The sequence below is a fragment of the Geotrypetes seraphini genome, chromosome 16, assembly GCF_902459505.1.
Source record: "Geotrypetes seraphini chromosome 16, aGeoSer1.1, whole genome shotgun sequence".
Classification (NCBI taxonomy): domain Eukaryota; kingdom Metazoa; phylum Chordata; class Amphibia; order Gymnophiona; family Dermophiidae; genus Geotrypetes; species Geotrypetes seraphini.
Genome location: NC_047099.1, coordinates 46,153,726 through 46,176,564, shown reverse-complemented (window position 1 = coordinate 46,176,564; position 22,839 = coordinate 46,153,726). Strand labels below are relative to the sequence as shown.

The window sequence follows — 22,839 nt, the reverse complement described above, 5'->3', positions numbered from 1 at the left end:
TATAATCCCAAAGCTCTCCTTAAGTCTCGCAAGAATAATCCCTACAGTGAACAATCCAGCTGCAGCCAAGTCTTCCTTAATTCTTCAGACAGCATTATACGGGGAACTGTTTAAAACAAGCTCATCTGGTGCAATTGCCTCTCAAGCAGGCACTCAAAAGTTCCCCTCCAAAAACGGGAGGGAAGCTGAGGCACAACACCCTGCCATTCAAGGCTGGGGATGATTTGAGAGGGGAGGGGAAGAGAACCTGAATGCAGTACTTTTGAGGGAAGTATTTGGGGCGCCATAGACCTATGCCTCTGATTTATATGCTTTTTTTTTGGAAATAAAGAATCCCAAACTAAAGATCACATTTCCTTTTTTTTTTTTAACTGGACAATGGCCAGACATAGGCTGGAGCTCTGAGGGGATGTTGCAACCAGATTTAAACGACCCAGGTGAGCACATGTACCATCTGCAGAAACCTGAGTTGGGAAATAGTGACTGACTGTAGGCTGCACAGAATACAGTACTCCCCTGTGAACTCGCGGTTCAGTGTTCGTGGCCCCAGGCGTTCATGGGTTTTTCCCTCCATCCGCCTCTTCGTGACCTGGGACACCGCCGCGCACATCCTACGACCCCCCCGATCTGCTTTGCTGGACCAGCAATCCCAGCCCGGGTTGAAGCTACAAGCGCCACCGCCCGCATCGGCACTCACCGCAGCCGCCCCTGTAGCCCTCTCCCACCTCTGATCCCCGCTCCTAAACCGCATCCAATTATTGTGGTTTTTCATAATTTGCGGGTGCTCCTGGAACGCAAGCCCCGTGAATGTCGAGGGAGTACTGTACAGCTAGAACTATTGATTTCAAGCGATCCTGCTAGCAGCGCGTAAACCCACACATCGGGGCTGGTCTGGAGGGATGCTAAGACCAGTCTTCTCTTAACCTATTGCATCACAGATATATAGAATAACACAGCACAAGTCAGCTACTACTCCGCAGGCTCCGTTCTGCGATTGCATGATGGGGTAAGAATGAGCACTCCCCCAGATCCATTAGAGCGAGGCTGATCCCTAGCAAACAAATAATAACACAAAACCTAGATTTTGATTCTTAAATACAATTTTATAAGAGTAAAGAAATCATTCTACCTGTATTCAGAAAATAAACAGGCACCAGTCCCCAGGAATAGAAGACAAAAGGCATTTATGAGGCCTTGCACAGAATGAAGAGGAGCCAGGTTACATAGAAATGAGAAAGGTCCAGCGCTTTCACCTTCTACAGATCTGTTGCCATGGCTGTAGGAGGGAAACACTGCACCCATCAGCATTGGAACTATGCATCATAATGGAGTGTGTAATGAGAGGCTCACAGTACAGCATTTGCATGACAGTGATCACTGCACGTGTGCTATTTAATATAGGCACAAGCTGTGTATTTCTGTAGTTAGCTACTTTTGGAGCTGTTGGGCCAGGGGTATAGGAAGGGAGGGGACACTGGATCTGAGTACTCTCATAAAGCTCTACCAAGCACCCCCTCCCCCAGTGACTTCTTAGGGGAATACTTCCATTAAATGTCTTTATGAATGAAAGGAAGGGCAGTCATAGCTCAAATAGGACAAGGACTCCTGCGCTCACATTCGAGCTCTGGGCATGAGCTTTGAACCAGTCTTCAGACGACGAAGTCCTCATTTCCGCATCTTCTGAAGCTGGGGAACAGGAGAGGGGAGCTTTAGAGAGCAGTAAGCATTGAAAGAGCATAAGAAGGGATGGGTGGGGAGGGGGGTCATTACCTCACTCTCCACAAGATTACGTTTATACAATGCTTCCTTCGCTGCTTCCTGCCAACCAAAAAGCACAAAGCAAATAATAATTAGTCACCCACTATAAATCTATCAGTTCACCAGATACAATAACGGGAGGATGACTTTACCCTATTTCCTTCTTGTCCCAGGCGCCGCGCAGCCTCCGTGTATAATTGCAGGTATCTTTCTAGCTGGGCTGAGTATTCTGTAGGAGTGGGAGGGGGGAGATGATAGAAACAGAGAAACAAGAAGGCAGATAAAGGTCAAACGGCCCATCTGCAACGTCTACTATCTCCTCTTGTTATAAGCTAAGGCTCTTTACACCTGCATTGTGAGGTCATTCAGCATTACTGTTATAAGCTAAGGTTCTTAACGCTTACATTGTGTGGTCTTAGAAGTTTAATGGTTATTGTGGATGGGCAGACTAGATGGTTCTATGGTTATAGAAACATGATGGCAGATAAAGGCCAACTGGCACATGCACTATCTCCTCCTCTCCCTAAGAGATCCCACGTGCCTAACCTGCACTTTCTTGAATTCAGACACAATCTCTCTCTCCACCACCTCTACTGGGAGACTATTCAACACACCTACCACCTTATCTGCTAAAAAAAAGTATTTCCTTTGATTACTCTCATCTCTTAACTTCATCCTATGCCCTCTCATTCCAGAGCTTCCTTTCAAATGAGAGAGACTCGACTGATTCGCATTTATGCCACGTAGGTATTTAAATGTCTTTATCATATCTTCCCCTCTCCTGCCGTTCCTTAGTCTAAAGTATACATATTGAGATCTTTAAGTCTGTCCCCATACACCTTATGACGAAGACCACGCACCGTTTTAGTAGCCTTCCTCTGGACAGACTCCATCCTTTTTATATCATGGAAAAAAGATATACATTTGAACACTCTATTTTCCCTTGATAATATCTACTTAGAGTCAGTGACTTCTTTAAAAATTTTAGGCGTTGTCATTGATGACAAACTTTCATTCCATGATCATATAAGTAATACAGTCAAACTGTGCTTTTATAAACTACGCTTGATATGTTCGATTTCAAAATTTCTTGAGCCCAAATCGATCAATATACTAATTCACTCTCTGGTTATTGCCAAACATGACTATTGCAACTCTTTACTAATCAATATTACACAAAAAGAGAAAAGACGCCTTCAAATCATACAAAACACAGCGGTCAAACTCATTCACAACGGTAAAAAATACGATCATGTCATCCCCCTGCTGATTAAATCCACTGGCTCCCAATTAGCCACCGCATTACTTTTAAAATATTACTTTTAACTTACAAAACCTTAATTTTCAAAGAACCACAATTTATCAACCGATTGCTTATTCCTTTTCGCTCTCTTTGATCGACGACTCAAAAGCTCCTTACAGTCCCTTCGCTAAAAATCATTGGTACTAGAAGACACGATATATTTTCAGTAATGGCTCCCCAATTGTGGAATGCTCTTCCTCATTATATCAGAGAAGAAAAAGACCTCAGTCAATTTAAGAAACTTCTAAAAAGTTGTCTTTTTAAAGACGCTTTCAATCTTTAGCCTTCTTCTTTAGATACAAATATTAGGGCTCAGATTTATTATCCCTTCCCATTGTTTCATCCCTTATTTTCTCTCTTTTCTTAAGCTATGAAGATGTAACTTTACCCCTTTATCCTTACGTTTCATGTACGTCTTAAAATTGTTAGTTCTAAGACTTTTGTTAGTTGTTTACTTATTGTAACCCATTTTATGAAGCTGTAAATCGCTTAGTAATATAATAAAGCGATCCATCAAATATAAATAAAAACCTGAAACTTGATCTTTTTGAAGGTGCTGCCTCCAGAATTGTATACAATATTCTAAATGAGGTCTTTCCCGAGTCTTGTTCCTCCTGCTCATTCCTCCCCTTATGCACCCTTCTAGCTTTCACCTTTTTGACCTGTTTGGCCACCTTAAAATCATCACATACTATCACAGTCAAGTCCGCTCCTCTTTCGTGCACAAAAGTTCCTCGCCCCTTAAACTGTTCCGTTTCTTTGAGGTTTTTGCAGCCTTCCAGAGGTTTTCCCTGAGAAACAGTATGCAACACATAATAATCTTTACCTTTCCTCACAGCTTGGCCTCCTCTTTCCAGCTGTATTCGCAGCCACTGACTACGCTGGACAGCATCTCTGTACTGGTTCATCAGCTCATTGGGTGGCTGTCTCTGAGCCTGTCTGTAGCCCTGGATCTGAGCAAAAGGATGTAGCAGAGTTATAAAGAAATGTGGAGCTTGCAGAAACTCATCACTGGGCCAAGAAGTGTAAAGGAGAACATCCTCCAACCCAGCCTCATCCCTCTGTCCTCCCAACTGCCTTAATCCCTTTCCGTCACAGCCTCCGATTCCCCCAGTCCTCGCTCCAAAAGTCTGGAACCTCACCTTCCTTTCCAGCCTCTCTTTTTCAAATGCCAAGACATTCAAGCTCTGTAGTGTAAACCCAGGTCTGCAATGAGAAAAGTCAGCTATTAATGATAAATCAGAGACCCCCAAAGAGCAAGAGAGGAGCCCCAGATACCACTCTCATTCTCTCTTCCCTCAAAGACAGCTACTGTGTCGGGGGCTGGCGAGGGCAATGGCTCACAGTTGTTCAGCCTGCCATACCCATTTGTAATCAACCTATAAACTTCTAGAGAGTAGCTCTCACCAATGCACAGTGTTAGCAGGCTTGAAACATAACAGACCAACAAGTCAATTCTCAAAACTTACCTCTGGCGGTAAGGCCAATTAGCACGGAATGGCACACACATAAATCTGTATGGTATGCTCAGTGGGCTTTAGTACACAGCAGGGATGGGTGCAAATTGTATTTAAATGTAGTCCAACTTATTAGAAAACAGCGCACAAACAAACCCTGCTCTTACTGCTGGAAAAATAACACCAGCTCAAAATAGTGGTAGAAGGTTTGAGGGAGGATTTCTTTTGGAAGGAGAAGAAAGCCTGTGCAAGCTTGTAAGAGCCAGTGCTGAGAAACGTTTGCGAGTCCCGGCAAACCCCAAAGTGAAAGCACACACTAGCGTCTGTTTTCTGTACTTAAATGTAAGCCTTCCATGTAAAATAAAAAGAACTGAAAAGCTTATATTTGGGACTTCACAGATGGGTTTGCCTTGGTGCATGCACACAAGAGTTGCGCTTACTGTGAAATTCTTCCGCACATAAGCCAAGCACAATTCTCCCCCTTGCTTTTGCTTTTACAGCGTGAATATAGTTTGAATATCATTGCTTTTGAGCATTGAAGAGCTATTTTTCTGCACTGTTGACTGAACCATGGGAATTCTGAGAATCGGCCTACCAGAGCGGCTAAAGACGATGGCCGGGGTCCCATGCAGTGGCTAGACAATACATGAACGTCAATGCTGTTCTACAAAAAGGCAGCCACAACACCTACGCTGCAAGCAGTTTATTATAACAATTTTCAACTGGGTATACAAAATAACTGATCATTTTCCTGTGAACTCCAGTACAAGAAACATAGATGAAAGATAAAGCAACCAGCTAGCACTAATTATCCCATGTGATCTTAAATGACCAGCATGCAGCTGCCTGGACCCAGATGAGGCAATCGCCCTTGTACTCCTTGTCCCCTTCCCTTGGGTAAGAGGTGGATATAGGAGGTAGAAACCTGGCCAGTATTCAAACCAATACACCGCATATGAATACCAAAAAAATCAAACACCAGCTTCTATTTCCTTTCAGAGAACGTTCTGCTATGGTTCTTCTGTGGCTGGAAAGAATTGGACAGAACAGATTTCAAAGCCTGAGAAGACAGGAGGTGTGCAAACAGTCAGCTGAGATTTAGTTAAATCACCAAGCAGAATGAGGATCTGAAAGGAAATGAGAAAGAGAAGGCAAATGATAAAAAGTGTACAGCAGGAAAATGTTCCAACCCCCCAAAAGAGCACAAGACTCCCCCACCACCATTCAGATATCTACAAGAAGACTAAAAGCTCTTCACATCAACAAAGTTTCTCCCAACATCAGTGAGTCAAGCAAAGACAGACCACTAGCCTCCCACACCGCCATTCAGATACCTACAAGAAGACCATGAGGCTTTTGTGTCAAAAGTAAACCACCAGCCTCCCGCTTCAAGAACAAGCCACCTGCACCAATAGTGAAACAAAGATAGACCATGCGCCTTCTGCAGAACAGTGTGCTACACACCAAGAAGGAGCTGCCCTGAGCCCAGATGACACAAATCTGAAATACCTTCAACTGGTCAACTTTACTGGCTATACCATCACTGGGACAAACCATCACAACTCTTAAACACAGTACAGAAAGGAAGTAAAAGAAACGTTTCTGAAGTGAAATCAGCTTCTGGCTTCCAGTGGGCACAAAAGTGCGTGCAGCAGCTTCCTGGGGGTGGGGGTGGCTAGTGAACATTTACTGCCAGCACTATGGAGCCGACTCTTCATACATACCTGTTTCCTACCTCCTTCATCGGGATGGGTCTCTGCTGAGGTTTTGGAAGAGCAACCTGGAAAGGAGAAGGAACAGTAATCATCCCTTTCATGTCATCTTTCTTAGCAGGACATTTAAAGACCAGGTGTGAGAAAACACCTTAGTTCTTCTCCTGCCCGCTCAGGCTCACGTCCCCACCTACACTGGCACCAACCCACTTTGGCCTGGACACTACAGTTTAAAAACCAGATAAGAAAAATTCAGTGATGAGTCAAGATCTAGAGCTAATAAAATTCAAACTTGGAAACAAGATAAATTAGATTTCATTTTACAAAAGGTCTCGGACAAGTTTGACTGTGATGTGTAGTGTCACTGGGAATCTGGGAAAACATTTAAGCAGCATATGGTGACATACAATATTTTTCTTGCTTACCATTTATTAGATTTAATATACTGCTCTTTTTGTGAAACAAATTAAGATTGTACAAGAAAACCAATGTTATAAATGAAATTAAAAGCAGAACTCCATTAATAAAAGGAAAGAACTGGCCAGTCACATCCTGGCATTCCAACACTGTATTTAGGTTTGACTTATTCTTTGCTGTACACAAATACCTATAAATAGAATAAAACACCTCTGTGGGACAGGGTGCTAGCTCTCCGTGGGCTGTGTCTGAGGAAAGACACAAAGCATTAGCCCTGCTAAGACCTTACAACTTCCAGTGGACACTGGAAGACGTGGCATCCAAGCCTCCTTCATGGTCAGGACTGGGACAAGGGTGTTTGGATAAAGTGAATTTACAAGGGAAAGGAGCTGGGCTGCCATGCCACTGAGAAGACACAGGGTCTCGGGGCACAAAAGTCACCTAAAATATTGATCATTGTAGCAGTAGCTACGCGGAAGGGTGCTTGCAATCTTTTGAAATCAGAGGGAGATGAGCGAGGCTAGGGTTCTCTCTTACTGCCGGCATGTGCAGGGGATCGATAACCAGCCATTTTTCAGTTGTCATGTCTAGTTGCTGGGAGCTGAGGGGCTCCCGGATTCGAATCATCACTTCAATCTTTCCCCCAGTCGGTCGACGGCCATCCATCACCTAATGAGAGAAAAGCAGAAATTCAATCTCACCTCCTCAGGATCCCAGAAGGGGGTTTCTTCAGGCTATCCTAGGATCAGCTGCCATTCAGCAATGGGAACGCGACCCATTCTTTCTTCCCTACAAAATCTCAAGTAAGAACGCTCAGACCCATCTCACTTGCACCCCTCTCCCAAATATGTATGTCCACAGCAGGACTGAATCTATGCAGACTTCCGCCCCTGAGCTGGTACAGATCTTAGCCTGGAATAACCCCATTTCCATTGAATATGATAATTACATGAAATGCTTTCCAATACTTGAGGGAGTCCAGAGAAGAGCAACTAAGCTGATAAAAGGTATGGAAAATCTCTCATATACTGACAGATTGAAACAGCTAGGGCTTTTCTCCCTGGGGAAGCGGAGACTTAGAGGAGACATGATAGAAACCTTCAAGATCCTGAAGGGCATAGAAAAAGTAGACAGGGACAGATTTTTCAAATTATGGGGAACCACAAGTACAAGGGGGCACTCGGAGAAATTGAAAGGGGACAGTTTAGAACAAACGCTAGGAACTTCTTTTTCACCCAGAGGGTGGTGGATACATGGAACGCGCTTCCAGAGGCTGTAGTAGACAGGAGCATGTTACAGGGCTTCAAAGAAGGTTTGGATAGGTTCCTAGAAGACAAAGGGATTGAGGGGTATAGATAGGTGTAGAGGTAGGCTATAGGGATAGGAGAAGAGGTAAGTATAGGGATAGGAGTGGAGATAGGTTATAGAGCTAGTCAGGGACCACTGCTCAGGCAATGGGCCTGATGAGCCACCGCAGGAGCGGACCGCTGGGCGAGATGGACCTCTGGTCTGCCTCAGCGGAGGCAACTTCTTATGTTCTTATAACAAGCTTCTGCAAAAATGCCTTTTTCAGGTTAATTTCCTCTCCTTTTGCTTTTTATTAAAGTAGTGTTGGGGTTTTACCATCTTGCCTACTTTGTGAAATGTTTCTCACCTCAATGATATCACGGATTTCACAGTTGGTTTCCAGGGCCTCCAGCTTTAGTTGAGCAGTGCCCACTACCCGGTCCTGCTTAAACAGCCCTCTGAGGACAGACAAAACACAGTTCAGCATCTGCATTAGGCATAAAAGCCACGGTCTCTGGCATTATAGTAGCCCTGCTTTGTGATCTCAGACTCCTGTCGAAATCCAAATCTCTGACTTTACACCTCCCTCCCACCATCCTTTCAAGAATCCCAGCTCGTATCCAATAGCTCCTCTCCCAGGACCCCAACCCGCATCCTTCCCCAGCCTTGAACCCCACGTCTCCTACTTTGAATAAACTCCTCATTTTTACTGTCTGCATATGAAAATTAGGAGTCCTGAATTCTGTGCGAAAAACTGGGGGGAGGGAGGAGGGGCACAATACCCTGAATACATTTGAAAACTAAACACCCAGTCAAAGCACCACTCTACCCCACTCCTAGAACATCCATTACTAAAGTGAACTTGAAGACATTATGGGGGGGAGGAGGGTTGCATTGTTTCCATCAGACCCATTTACCCAGCTCTCTGGACTTCCCTTCTCCCTCCTTTCCATCAGACCCATTTACCCAGCTCTCTGGACACCTCCTTACCCCTTGTGGACGATTTCAAACTTAATGCCTTTTGCCTGAATTGCCCTCTTCAAACCCCGGTGTCCTCGGTTAATGAAGAGCTTAAATTGTTCTTTGAACACTGTTGGAGAAGGGTGTAAAGGAGATATCAGAAGAATGCCAACATTATGCGGCCTCTTTAGATGAACTTCACTGGGTCCAGCGGGAGACAAAAGCTACAGCTCATTTTCCAGATATTTCATTATTTAAATGAACTAAGAGCAGAGTCCAGGGGAAAGGAGATGTAAATGTTCCCTGGAAAGATTCCCAAACATTATGGAACTGTTCAACGTGTTAAATGAGGCCACTTTGGAGTAAAGTCAGAGCCTCAGACATCCACGTCCCCTCATCCGCTTTTACCTGGGCAGTTTGTGCTCTTCACCACATTTGTCTTATCTCTTTGTGCTTCTTCCTGGAAGAAATATTAGCACACCACATTACTCCACCTCCTTACACTAGGCCCCAGGGAGGCAAATCAAAGAGCCTAGCACGCAGACCCTGCTAAAAAGTGCCATTAACTCTGGGCACGCATGTGCAAGCGTGTTATAAAAGTCAGCCACACACGCAAGTCCCACTGCTGCACCATCTTATAATTGACATATACAGTTCACTTACAAAATTATCTCCTTACCGCCAATAACTCATTTCTCATGCAAACACATTATTTACATACACAACGACACATACGTGACGGCTTAACTCACCGTGTTTGGGTATGGGAACTCAAACCGCACAAATGCGTCAAGGTCATCAGGGGTCATTCCTAGAAATAAATAAATAAATAAGGCTTCAGAGGGGTCGCTTTCGTTCCCCTTCATACACCAGGAATTTCCAGACTGAGTCCGTATTATCTCATGACGTGGCGTCACAGGTTCAGGCGACTCTCTTTCGCTTTGTTTTGAACCTGCTGCAGCTTTCTTCCAATAATATACCTCTTCCACAAATGAAAAAAGTCAATGCCACAAGCAGGAGTTTCTGAGCTCCGCAAAGCTAATCCCTGAAGTCATCACCATCAGTGTGGCCGTACAAATACCACCCATGAAGAAAATATTTTTATCCGGGAATGTGCCTCCCAACTATTGTCAACCCCCCCTCCCCTAGTTCATCTGGCTGGCCTCTATTCTGTCTATCATTTCCTGACGTTTACTCTCTCGCCTCACACCGCCAACTCATGACTTCTTAACAGCACAAACCCCTACAAAGAGAAGCCTCAGAAGGCAAACATTACCTGAGGGTGCTGGGAGGTTAATCCCCTTCTCCACAAACAAAATCATGTCGCTGTTAGTGAGGTCAGGAAAAATCCTTAAAAGAGAGAGAGCAATTGTTGCATTAGAACCCAAGAGTTTCAATTCATCCTTCTTTGTCTGCAGCCTTGTTAAAATCCTCTTATTTCATTTTGCATAATGCTTACTAGACTTCTGCAAAACCTGACACCTGTTGGTCTTGTAATAACTCATATGATTTTCTTTTGTACTAATTTGTCACAATATTGGTCTCAAGTATGGCATACTGTATGTAATGTATTTTCTATATCTGTTCCATTATCATATGACATTGTTACATTACATCCACTAGTTCCAGGTTATTTGATTTGATGATAGCTCTGGCTCTGCATATTGTGATCCTCCATTGGAAGAATAATCATTAGGTCAACTATCATGAATGGCGGAATAACTTATGTGCATATAGGAAATATGAAGAGATTATCGCATTAAAGCACAATCATATATCAACCTTTATTAGAAACTGGAACATCTTAGACACATATTGTACTCATTGACATGACTAACTTTCAAGGTTATTATGAATACATTTGCAATTCATATTATTAATACAGCTATTATTATATTGTATATTTGTTGAAAATGTATAAATAAATAAAAGAACATAAGAGTTTCCATATTGGGACAGACTGGAAGTCCATCAAGTCCAATATCCTGTTTCGAACAGTGACCAGATCAGGTTAAAAGTACCTGGCAAGATCCCAAAAGAGTAAAACAGATTTATCCTAGAAATAAGCAGTGGATTTTCCCAATTTCATCTTAATAATGGTTTATGGAATTTTCTTTTAGAAAATTATCCAAATTATTTTTACACCCTTCTAAGCTTTCACTACATTCTCTGGCAGTGAATTTCAGAGTTTAATTACAACATGAGAGAACACACAGTAGAGAGGAGGAGGAGGAGTGAGAGGGTAGGCAGGCTGGAGGAGCAGCCCTACTACTGTGACCGATATACGCACTTGACTGTGCTTATTGTCCGCTCCTCATAGTGGTACTTAGGCAAGGGGAAGCCTTTTGCATGCGCCTGCTTTACCACCTCCATGTTCTTCTTGCATTCCTCAGCCATCTTCTCAAACCTGGGCAAAGAAAGAAGCAGGTGGTAGCTCAATCCCCACACTTTTCCATAGGTTGAGGGATTCTGGCCCATCAGACGCACTTACTTTGAAGTCTCTGTGATGTTGCCAAGGTGAGTAAATTGCTTGGAATAAGACATGCACATCTGTACGAGTATAAAAGAGAAAAAGGATTCTGAAAGTCCATGCATTGTGACTCACTCTTACAGAAACAAAACTAGAGGGCAGATAAAGACCCTTCGGCCTAGCCAATCTCTACCATCCCTTCCTCTCCCTCAGAGGTCTTGTGTGCTTGTCCCATCATGCTTTCTGTAGTTCAGATGCAGACCTCTCCACCACTGATCCTCTTTCACCCTCATTCCAGACCTTTCATTCAGTTGAATGAAGCCCACCTCCTCTGCATTTATACCACAGAGGTACTTAAATGTCTCTATCGTATTTCCCCTCTGCCCATCTTTCATCCTTTCCTCATATGCTTTATAATAAAGACCATGGACTAATCAATAGTTGCCCTCTGGACTCTCTCCTATTTGTCTCATTCTGAAGGTGCAATCTCCAGAACTGCATACGGTACTCTAAATTTAAGCAGAAGTCCTCTCACCTCCTTTGTCCTAGTGACCATTCCTCTCCTGCTTCTCTCCAGAGCTGCACAATCTCATGCTGTTTCTCTGCATATACAGTGTCCCTCCAGGGTCTATTACCTGTTCCCCATCAAGACGGAAGGAGCTGCCCTGCTCACTGTTGCTCAGACATTACCTCGTGTTGCTGCCGTAGCAGTTCCATCAGTTCCATGTACTGAGCCATGGTCTTGGGATGAACACTCTGGCCTCGATGCTGCACGAAGGTGAAGTCCTCCTCATTAACAGGGGCCTGTGGCACCTGAGAGAGTGGAGCACAGATACTAGTTGTAGATCTAGCAGTGACTGGCCCATGCTGCCACTACTGCACTAAAGGGCTTGCTTACTTTGGTGATATCCACAGGGAGAGCATTCTGAGAGGCCTCAATCATGGGATCTAGGCCCTTGGCCTGGCGCAGAAAGATCTTGGCTCCCTCGATGTCATTCTTCTGCTTGGCTCGGAGAGCAGCCTGCATCAGCTGCTTCTTTCGGCCCTCCAGGAAACTTAGCTGCTGCTGGGCTACAGTTAAAACAAGGACATGACATTCGGATGGAAAGCAAGGGTGATCAGGTGGGAACACATCTACTGCTCACACTCTTGTCCATTCAAACCTCTGGACTGAAGAAACACCCTCAAGACTGACGGCATGCCCTTTTGGGGGAGAATAACTGGTACCTTTGCTGCCCATCTTTGGAGGAGCTGTGACTGCAAGGGAGGTTCTGGGGGTCTGTAAGTTGGGGGATTTTGGTGCTGCTTTCCCAGGAGCAGGATGCAGGTGTGACTAAAACCAAGCAGAAGAAAAAGTTCGATTATAGGGAGAACATGGATGTGCAGGATAGGACCGCATTAGACAGGCCACACGTGCAGAGCAGCAGTTCTCACCTCACCCTCATCAGCATCCTGATTGGCCAGTTTCATGGCACTCTCCAGCACCCCCATGATGCTTTGCTGATCAGCCGATTGCTCCGTGCCTTGGATCGGAGGGAAACCTGCCAAGCAAGAGAACCAGCCACCAATCAAGACAGACGCATCACATGCTACACCAGATGGCGGATGAGCACACTGACACCACCTCACTTACGCCTCTGGCATTACCTGGGGGCACTGGAAGTTCAGAGAAATCCACGCTTTTGCCTGCTTTCTGAGCTCGAATGGCTTCTTGGTATTGCTGAAAGACAATCAGATTGGATATTGTGTCCAGCAACTGAAAAGGCAGGGTACACGGCATCCACCGCAATGTCACCACGTACGAAGCTTCGACTTCAGTACTTCAAATGGCAGCAGTCACCTGCAGCTCTCACCTTCACAATGCGCTCATGCATTCTTCCCTTCCTCTCATCCCCTTTTTCTTTAGCCTGGGCTGCTGCTGCTTCATATCTGACCATTCTCTGCTGTAGGGCCTCTAACACATCTCTAGGAGGAGGGGGAATCTCAGGGGCTGTGGACACAGAAAGAAGGACTGTCACCATCCCACCTACACCAGCCTCTCTGCTGCAGACCCCTTTGCTCTGTCCTTGGGTTCCCACCTGGGGCAGCAGTGCTTCCGACTGCTACTGATGGAGGAGCCAAAGATTTTGTTCCCTCTGGAAGTTTGTCTGCAAAACAGAACAACCTAGTCAGAGTGATCCAGTAATAGGCAGTGGGAAAGAGATGCAGATGAGGGTGCAGAGTAAGAACAGCTGCGTATTAGAAGCCTCAGAGGAATGCAAACACAAGCAAAGATCCACTTTGTGTTTCTCCATCAGACTCTACAGCCCCTCTCCTTCCCCATCTCTTACTAAGTGGAGGGGGCAAGTTATTCATGTCCACTGGCTCCCCTTTCTCCAGCGCTGCCAAGACAGAATCCAGTACCTGGAAAGAGATCAGAGCATAAGAATGACAAATGAACCAGCGGGCCTGTAAACGAGAGGCATTCAGAGAACACGGCACCTTGGCGATGCGGTAGTATGAGGTGGCTTGTTCTTTATTCCCCTGCTGCTTAGCTTGAAGCGCTGCCAACTTGTACTCTCGCTGCCTCCTCAGGAGGGTCACTTTGGTCTCTCCATCCTCAGAACCTAAACACAAAGGGACATTTCTGTTAATGTTCATTTTCCCTTCTCGTTCTGTCATTATTGCAACCTGGGAAAAAAAGGGGGGCAAGACTTCTTGCAAACAGCCACTAAAATAACTCCACAGCTTATGCATTTTGCCTGTATCCTCTAAGAAGAAAACCCTCTACAACGGCTCACCACCTACTCACAAGCCAAATCATTAAAACATGTGCAGACAAGGAGATGGAAGGGAGACTGCAAAATATCTCTGGAGGGAACATCAGCAGAGGAATAGGGAGGCGGCAGAGTGGAGGACGAGAAAGTGCTGTGTGGAAGGAAAGTGTGCTTAATCCAGGTTCACAAGTACCTGACAAAAACCCAAATAATGGCAAGATTCCTCCATGTAGCAGAAGCAAGGGGAAGGACAGATGTCTGTGGCAAGAGGACATGAAATGCAGAGGCAGGCTGCGACACTGCTGCCTATCCCCATGCCTTCTCCCTGCGCTTGTTCCAGCCTCGGACTCACCTGCTTTTGAGAAGGAAGACTGGGAGGCAGTAGAAGCTGCCTCAGGTGGTAGCCTCGGCTTTGGCAGTACAGGTGGTGGAGTTCTTGAGGGCAGTGCAGTCGGTAGCTCTGTGTCAGCAGCCTGACGACTTGGGAAGGCTTCCTTTAGCTTTGCTGGTGACTGTGCAGTGACCACAGGCTCCTTGGAATCGCTGCTCTTCCCCAAGGCAACAGGGGGTGGAAGATCCTCCTGGTTAACACTTCTGCCACTCCTTAGAGAGGAAAGCATGTCCTGCAACGTCTGAGGAAAGACCGATAAACAGGTCACTTCTCTTACCATGAAATGATATGAACGCCCGCTCTATGTAAACACTTACCTTCAGGCCTCGCTCATAACGCCGGACTTTGGAGCTTTCCCCAACCTTCTTGGCGTTGGCAATGGCTGCATGGTACATTTCCAGCCTTTCAGTTACAGTGGACTCCAGTCCCTTAGAGCCAGTGGGGGTCACAGGAAGCTAGGAATGAGGATGGGGTAAGATAATCTTCTGTAATACTAAGTGGCAATTTACTATATCAGGCACTGCAAACGGATTCCCATGCATTCACGCTCCTTCATATCGAATCGCTGGAAACATTACTCCTCCCCCTCACTGCCACAGGTCACTTCCAACATACTACTTAGACACTAGCTCAAGAATCTAAGTGCAAAGCAAATTAAAATAATAAAAACTATTACATACCTTAAAACAATACAATTAAGAAAAACAGAAAAATAAACAAACAAAACAATACCAGAGCTAAAATATCTTCATTATACTCTCCGATAAAAAAAACCACAACCAACCGCCTGCTAACTCTTATATTGACAGCAAGCTTTATACATTAAATCAAGACACCTGTTTCCTCTGGTAGTAACAGTGCAGTTCACTACATAAAAGACGATCTACATTTGAAGAACACTAGAAGTAAAGAATGACACGGTAATAAAATTCATCACCGGTCCCAGCCCTGCAAATGACCATGGGAAACCATCCCGTCTCTTTCTTTAGGGTCTCTCTCAACCTCGGTCCTTCTACACCAGCATTCTTCAATGCAAGGCTTGAGGTTCAGTGGCTGGAAACCATCCCGTGTCATTCTTTAGCGTCTCTCTCAACCTCGGTCCTTCTACACCAGCATTCTTCAATGCAAGGCTTGAGGTTCAGTGGCTGGAAACCATCCCGTGTCATTCTTTAGCGTCTCTCTCAACCTCAGTCCTTGTACACTAGCATTCTTCAGTGCCATTCTTTAGCGTCTCTCTCAACTTCAGTCCTTGTACACTAGCATTCTTCAGTGCCATTCTTTAGCGTCTCTCTCAACCTCAGTCCTTCTACACCAGCATTCTTCAGTGCAAGGCTTGAGGGTCAGTGGCTGGAAACCATCACATGTCATTCTTTAGCATCTCTCTAACCTCAGTCCTTCTACACCAGCATTCTTCAGTGCAAGGCTTGAGGTTCAGTGGCTGGAAACCATCCCGTGTCATTCTTTAGCGTCTCTCTCAACCTCAGTCCTTCTACACTAGCATTCTTCAATGCAAGGCTTGAGGTTCAGTGGCTGGAAACCATCCCGTGTCATTCTTTAGCGTCTCTCTCAACCTCGGTCCTTCTACACCAGCATTCTTCAATGCAAGGCTTGAGGTTCAGTGGCTGGAAACCATCCCGTGTCATTCTTTAGCGTCTCTCTCAACCTCAGTCCTTGTACACTAGCATTCTTCAGTGCCATTCTTTAGCGTCTCTCTCAACCTCAGTCCTTGTACACTAGCATTCTTCAGTGCCATTCTTTAGCGTCTCTCTCAACCTCAGTCCTTCTACACCAGCATTCTTCAGTGCAAGGCTTGAGGGTCAGTGGCTGGAAACCATCACATGTCATTCTTTAGCATCTCTCTCAACCTCAGTCCTTCTACACTAGCATTCTTCAATGCAAGGCTTGAGGTTCAGTGGCTGGAAACCATCCCGTGTCATTCTTTAGCGTCTCTCTCAACCTCAGTCCTTCTACACCAGCATTCTTCAGTGCAAGGCTTGAGGGTCAGTGGCTGGAAACCATCACATGTCATTCTTTAGCATCTCTCTCAACCTCAGTCCTTCTACACCAGCATTTTTCAATGTGAGGCTTGAGGGTCAGTGGCTGGAAACCATCCCATGTCATTCTTTAGCATCTCTCTCAACCTCAGTCCTTCTACACCAGCATTCTTCAATGCAAAACTTCAGGGTCACTGGCTGGAAACCATCCCGTGTCATTCTTTAGCGTCTCTCTCAACCTCAGTCCTTCTACACCAGCATTCTTCAATGCAAGGCTTGAGGTTCAGTGGCTGGAAACCATCCCGTGTCATTCTTTAGCGTCTCTCTCAACCTCAGTCCTTCTACACCAGCATTCTTCAGTGCAAGGCTTGAGGGTCAGTGGCTGGAAACCATCACATGTCATTCTTTAGCATCTCTCTCAACCTCAGTCCTTCTACACTAGCATTCTTCAATGCAAGGCTTGAGGGTCAGTGGCTGGAAACCATCCCGTGTCATTCTTTAGCGTCTCTCTCAACCTCAGTCCTTCTACACTAGCGTTCTTCAATGCAAGGCTTGAGGGTCAGTGGCTGGAAACCATCCCGTGTCATTCTTTAGCGTCTGTCTCAACCTCAGTCCTTCTACACCAGCATTCTTCAGTTTAAGGCTTGAGGGTCAGTGGCTGGGCCCATTCATACTATTTATTTATTTTTATATATACTATTCTCCCAGGAGAGCTCAGAACAGTTTACATGAATTTATTCAGGTACTTCAATCATTTTCCCTATCTGTCCTGGTGGACTCACAATCTATCTAATGTACCTGGGACAATGGGAGGATTAAGTGACTTGCCCAGGGTCACAAGGAGCAGCGTGGGATTGAACCCACAACCCCAGTGTGCTGAAGCTATAGCTTTAACCACTGCACCACACTCTCTCCTTAAAGAATGACACGGGGATGGTTTCCCGTGGTTATCCACAAGGACGGGAATGGTGATGAATTTTGTCACCATGTCATTCTTTAGAAGTACAGCTTTACACATACAGAATGGCCTGCTTAAAAAAGGCAGACTTTCTATACTAATCTGGTGCATCTGTAATAGACTTGTATGTGCGTATACTCCCAATCAGGTGACTATTTATATGAATGTAATTTGAAACATATAAAATTTGATTTGATTTTTTGACTTTACATACTGCCCACTACTTTGAACAGCAGCATAGTAAATGACTGCAGAAAAAGCCCAACTAACCCATTCAGCTTGCCCACTTATTCTGTCTACATTGCTAAGCACAAATTCCAATTAGCAGCCAGTGTCACCACCTGTAAGACCTTTCAGCTTCACCAGGCCCCAGAATGTGATCTTTTTCCCCAGCCTAAACGGCCCATACCGAGCCTGAATCCAAAAGATGTACCTGAGCTGATGTGGGATGCGAAAGTGCTGGAGGGTCACGCTCTCCTAATACTTCACCCAACTCCGCCTAAAAATGAAAGAGAAAGCGAGCAGATACTGAGCAGGAAACGTCAGCAGTACAAAGCATGCACATTTCTAATACTCCTGTCCACCTAGAGACCCCAAATCACCAGAAGGTCCTCGTCTGCTTCTAGATCCTCATCATCTTCCAACGTGTCCTCATCTAGATCCTTCATGCACAGAGCAGCCATTCTCTCAATGTGCTCCATGGGCAGTGGAGCTGCAAGTAGAAAAGCACAGGAACTTGTACATCTTCTTATTTAAATGTAGCCTGACCAGTACAAGGAACCTGAGGGCCAAAGATCTATACTCTTCTTTCCTGTTTACTACCGCTCATTTAATCTGAATTTCTGGATCGTGCTTATCCAATATTGGTTCAAGACAAGCCCAAGATACTGATGCAGTGGGAAGCGAGAGCTGTTTCCCGGAGACATCATAAAGCTTTCCTTTGACTGTGGATTCCCTATCTGAATTTTCTGGCTCTGAGAAGTCAAAGTCAGGTCTTGAACAATTTGTAATTTGGTTTCTTGGCTTCCATGTATGGGTTACTAAACTGTCTCTCTGTTAGATGACAGGTGGGTTGGGAACGGAGGGTGGTGGGCATGATTCAAGATTGTTCTCATTTGGATGTTAAATAAATAAGAAGTCCAAGATAGAAAGGAAAGTAATAGATAAGAGGGGGTAACTCCTAGTGAGCCTCTAGGGCAGAAGGGGAGGGAAGACAAGCTAACAAGTTCTGCTAGGTCACTTGGTGGGATAAACATGAGAGTTTTCAGAATCCTGCCTGCCAATGCTCAGACCCATCTTTCCATGGCAGGATCAAGACTCTGTTCCCAGCTTGGCTTAGGAATGATCTGGAGGTAGCATTCACTGCCCCTATAGGACTATGATTGGACTACATTAAAGTGGGGTAGTGATAAATGGAGAAAAAAAATCCTCTCCTAGTTGTGAATTAAGATTCCTGCTGATTCAAGAAGAGTTACCTTTCTCTCTGGGTTTCTCTTCCCCAGCTGATTTTCCTCCAGTCAGCAACAAAAGCTCTGCTTCCAGGTCTCCATCACTCTCCACATCCTCATCATTACTGCCCTTCATCATTCCTTCTGGAGAGAAATCCAGGAGCAGACCCATCTATGGGACAACAGGAGACAATTCAGAACCCATCCATTAGGATTCCAGAATAGCCAAGAAACATTAACCATGTTGGGGCCACGCTGTGAAGCTGAGAGCAATCAGCATCCTTCAGCTTTTACACTTCAAACTTTCTTTAGCTTTACACAAGGAGTACAGCTACAAGCTCTTGCATGCACACAAGTGGATGACTGAATGGCTATTTGTGAGGAACTCATTTCTAAGCTGTTTTATTCACATTGCTAATTTGGTATGATTGACACAATAGAGAGAGAGCTTTTGAAGTGCTTTTTGAATTGCCTGTGCTCGGGCTTGCAAGTACAGAAATTCTGAGACAGTGAACAGAAGAAGCCTGTGAAGTCTCCTGGGTCTCTGAGACTTGTCCTTCCTGTTCTTTCCAGAGACACTCCCAAATGCAAGAGACCAGATCAAACAGCAGATACAGGAAGTGTCTCAGTGAAACATAACAATCTCCCCACAGGATTATAGTAAAGAGAAAAGCACAAGAACAGTGCTTTTATCAGCAGTCAGAACCAAGAGACTATTTAAAACTGTGTGGAGAATGAGAAGGTCCAGCATACCCAGTTGTCGTAATACGGAGGAAAAAGGAGTAGCTAATGCCAATAGTTAAGGAATCTGTTTCCATCCAGGCTGCCCTGCCTATTTATCTACTCTGTTCACAGGGGACAAAGTACTTCTGTGTGCGTAAGAGGTGTGATATTATGTGATGATCTAAAGGTGGCCAAACAGGTTGAAAAGGTGATGGTGAAAGCTAGAAGGATGCTAGGGTGCATAGAGAGATATGGCCAGTAGAAAAAAGGAGTATAAGACTCTGGTGAGACCTCATTTTGAATGATTGTGTACAATTCTGGAGGCCGCATCTTCAAAAAGATATAAAAAGGATGGAGTCGGTCCAGAGGAAGACTACTAAAATGGTTTGTGTTAAGGCAGGGGTGTCCAATGTTGGTCCTCGAGGGCCGCAATCCAGTCGGGTTTTCAGGATTTCCCCAATGAATATGCATTGAAAGCAGTGCATGCACATAGATCTCATGCATATTCATTGGGGAAATCCTGAAAACCCAACTGGATTGCAGCCCTCGAGGACCGACATTGGACATCCCTGTCTTAAGGTGTATGGAGGCAGACTTAAAGATCTCAATGTGTATGCTTTGGAGGAAAGGCGGGAGAGGGAAGATATGACAGAGATGTTTAAGTACTTAAGTAGCATAAATGCGCATGATGCGAGTCTCCCATTTAAAATAAAGATCTAGAATGAGAGGGCAACGGATGAAGTTAAGAGGTGACAGGCTCAGGGGTAATGTAAGGAAAAACATTTTTACAGAAAGGGTGGTAAGATGCATGGAATAATCTCCCAGTAGAGGTGGCGGAGACCAGTGGCACCCCCGCACTCTCCTCATCTCCACTTTTTCCTGCCCCACCATGCCACAGTTGCGCTCTCCCCCTTCTTACTCTTTACTTGCGCCAGCATTGGATTTCCCTTTGATGTCACTTCCTGGCTCCGTGCTCTGGAAGTGATTGAGAGGGGCACTAGGCTGGCACTAGGAACAAGCGGAAGTTGCTGACGCTAACAAAGAAGGGCTGGTGTGAGCATGGCGGAGCAGAGAAGTTCCAGCGCTCCCATCTCCGTACCCCACTGTCTGAATTGAAGAACTAATGAGACAGGCACTGGGATCTCTTAGAGGCAGGAGGAGCTAGTTCCCTACCATCATGTTTCTCTTCCCCAGGACTAGATCTAAATGCATTCCTGGCGTCCTCTCCCCCAATCCTTCCACCTGGTCTCCAGCTGCCTTCACCCACCTGCAACAGATCTATTTCCAGCGCCCCATGCTCCCCCCCCTGACCTGCCGAGCCGCCCCCTGCCCTGGGGGCCGCGGCTCCCTCTTCTTTCTGTTCATGGCTCCATCAAGGACGGATCCCAAACCAGCAGCTCCGCTTCCGGAGGACAAGACGCATCAGATCACGAGCGCTGCGACTGGCTTAGACGGGACTGCGAAACTCGGGTCCGCCTCTTCACTCAGTCCTGACAACAACTACGAATCCCGTCAGCCCCTGCGCGAAACTCGGGTCCGCCTCGACCGCCGGCCCCGTCCTGACAACAACTACGAATCCCGTCAGCCCCTGCGCGAAACTCGGGTTCGGCCGCCGGCCCTGTCCTGACAAGAACTACGAATCCCGTCAGCCCCTGCGCGAAATTCGGGCCGCCGGCCCTGTCCTGACAAGAACTACGAATCCCGTCAGCCCCTGGGCGAAACTCGAGTCCGCCTCTGCCGCTTGCCCCGTCTTGACAAGAACTACGAATCCCGTCAGTCCTTGCGCGAAACTCGGGTCAGCCTCGGCCGCCGGCCCCGTCCTTACAAGAACTACGAATCCCGTCAGCCCCTGCGCGAAACTCGGGTCCGCCTCTTCCCTCGGCCGCCGGCCCCGTCCTGACAAGAACTACGAATCCCGTCAGCCCCTGTGCGAAACTCGGGTCCGCCTCTTCCCTCGGCCGTCGGTCCCTTGCGGACGAGAACTAAGAGGGAGCGCGCTGCCTCAGAGCTCCGCCCTCTGCGCCACGTGCGGGACACAGGTGTTTGAGAATTGCGCGGGAAGTGGACGACGGAACGAAGCTGCGAACGCACGAGAGCAAAAGAGCGGCCACTGGAGACGGTAGGGAAGAAATAGTACCACACGCAGAGGGTGTTTGTTATTGGTATAAAATGAGAGAAGTTTCGGCACAGCTCTCGCCCTCGCCCTCGCCCTCCCACCCCCACTTCTCCTCAGGTGTCCAAGCTCCCTCCTTTCTTCCCCACTAACTCTCCGCGTGTCCAGCATCTCTTTCCCTCTCATTCTGAACTTTTCCTTTTATTTCTTTCCTTGCTACTTTCAAGTTTATTAGTTTCTTGATATACCATCAAGCAAATATATCTAAACGGTTAAAAAAGGATTTCATAAGCATAACTAACTGACATGAAACCAAGAGGATATGGGGAACATGAAGATAAACATTGAATAGGGAGAGGGGATACTAGATTTGGATTGAATAGGAACGTTGGGAGTTTGGATTTAAATTTGGGCAGGGGTCCAGCATCTCTGTCTTTCCCTACCTCCCCTGTGGTAACCTAGTAAATGACTCCAGGGAAAGGACAGATTGAGACATCTGGGCTTTAGGTCCATTGAAAGTAAGACCTAGACGTCTTTTTCAAGTGAAGACATAACCATCTTTTTCTGGAGCCATATAGTAACTCTACCCCCCACTGTCTCTTTCCAGTCCTCCCCTTTCCACTGCCGCCACCACCTATTCATTCAATTTTCTGTACCGTTCTCCCAGGGGAGCTCAGAACGGTTTACATGCATTTATTCAGGTACTCAAGCAGTTTTCCCTCTCTGTCCCGGCGGGCTCACAATCTATCTAATGTACCTATATCCATTCTCTTCCAGAGCCAAGCCTGATTTGCAGCAAACAGAGAGAGAAGGTTTTTAAAGCCACTGTAAACAATTGTTCAGCACTCCTTTCAGTCTGAACCTATGTAGTCCACATCTGTCATGGAAACCTTCTTTTTGAAGGGCTGGGACATAGCGTGGCTTTAAAGAACTACTCTTTCTGCTCTTATTCAATAGCAGTGCCAGCACCGTACTGTCCCCACCCATCACTACCATTGGACACCTAGTCTAAATTGCAGGTAGAGATACCATATGACTCCAGAGAAGGGAGGATGGATTGAGACATCTGTGTTTTATTCCATTTAAAGCAGT

At 45.8% G+C, this 22,839-nt stretch overlaps 1 protein-coding gene and 1 long non-coding RNA gene across 3 annotated transcripts in view; one reads left to right on the top strand and one right to left on the bottom strand.

The window, feature by feature from the left end:
• Nucleotides 1-1,167: 1,167 nt before the first annotated feature.
• Nucleotides 1,168-21,122, bottom strand: CC2D1A (coiled-coil and C2 domain containing 1A). Of its 2 annotated transcripts, XM_033923961.1 has the most exons (29): nucleotides 20,946-21,122; nucleotides 18,939-19,083; nucleotides 18,066-18,175; nucleotides 17,897-17,962; nucleotides 14,829-14,966; nucleotides 14,473-14,752; nucleotides 13,846-13,970; nucleotides 13,695-13,767; nucleotides 13,443-13,511; nucleotides 13,218-13,354; nucleotides 13,012-13,084; nucleotides 12,799-12,905; nucleotides 12,592-12,697; nucleotides 12,263-12,435; nucleotides 12,055-12,177; nucleotides 11,386-11,444; nucleotides 11,185-11,301; nucleotides 10,171-10,244; nucleotides 9,647-9,705; nucleotides 9,303-9,354; nucleotides 8,925-9,024; nucleotides 8,302-8,392; nucleotides 7,185-7,316; nucleotides 6,243-6,298; nucleotides 4,204-4,267; nucleotides 3,888-4,014; nucleotides 1,911-1,987; nucleotides 1,771-1,818; nucleotides 1,168-1,686 (listed from the first exon to the last, which is right to left on the bottom strand). In XM_033923961.1, the coding sequence occupies exons 1-29, from the start codon at nucleotides 20,997-20,999 to the stop codon at nucleotides 1,666-1,668; spliced, it is 2,856 nt and encodes a 951-aa protein (XP_033779852.1). In that variant the 5' UTR covers nucleotides 21,000-21,122; the 3' UTR covers nucleotides 1,168-1,665. The 2 variants fall into 2 exon arrangements, with proteins under 2 accessions (XP_033779852.1, XP_033779854.1); XM_033923963.1 differs by lacking the exons at nucleotides 1,168-1,686; nucleotides 1,771-1,818; nucleotides 1,911-1,987; nucleotides 3,888-4,014; nucleotides 4,204-4,267 and adding an exon at nucleotides 4,278-5,645.
• Nucleotides 21,123-21,616: 494 nt separating this feature from the next.
• Nucleotides 21,617-22,839, top strand: part of LOC117350403 — a 31,154-nt gene continuing 29,931 nt past the window's right edge. The window contains exon 1 of the long non-coding RNA XR_004537267.1: nucleotides 21,617-21,753. This is a non-coding gene — a long non-coding RNA (uncharacterized LOC117350403). The remainder of the gene's footprint in view (nucleotides 21,754-22,839) is intronic.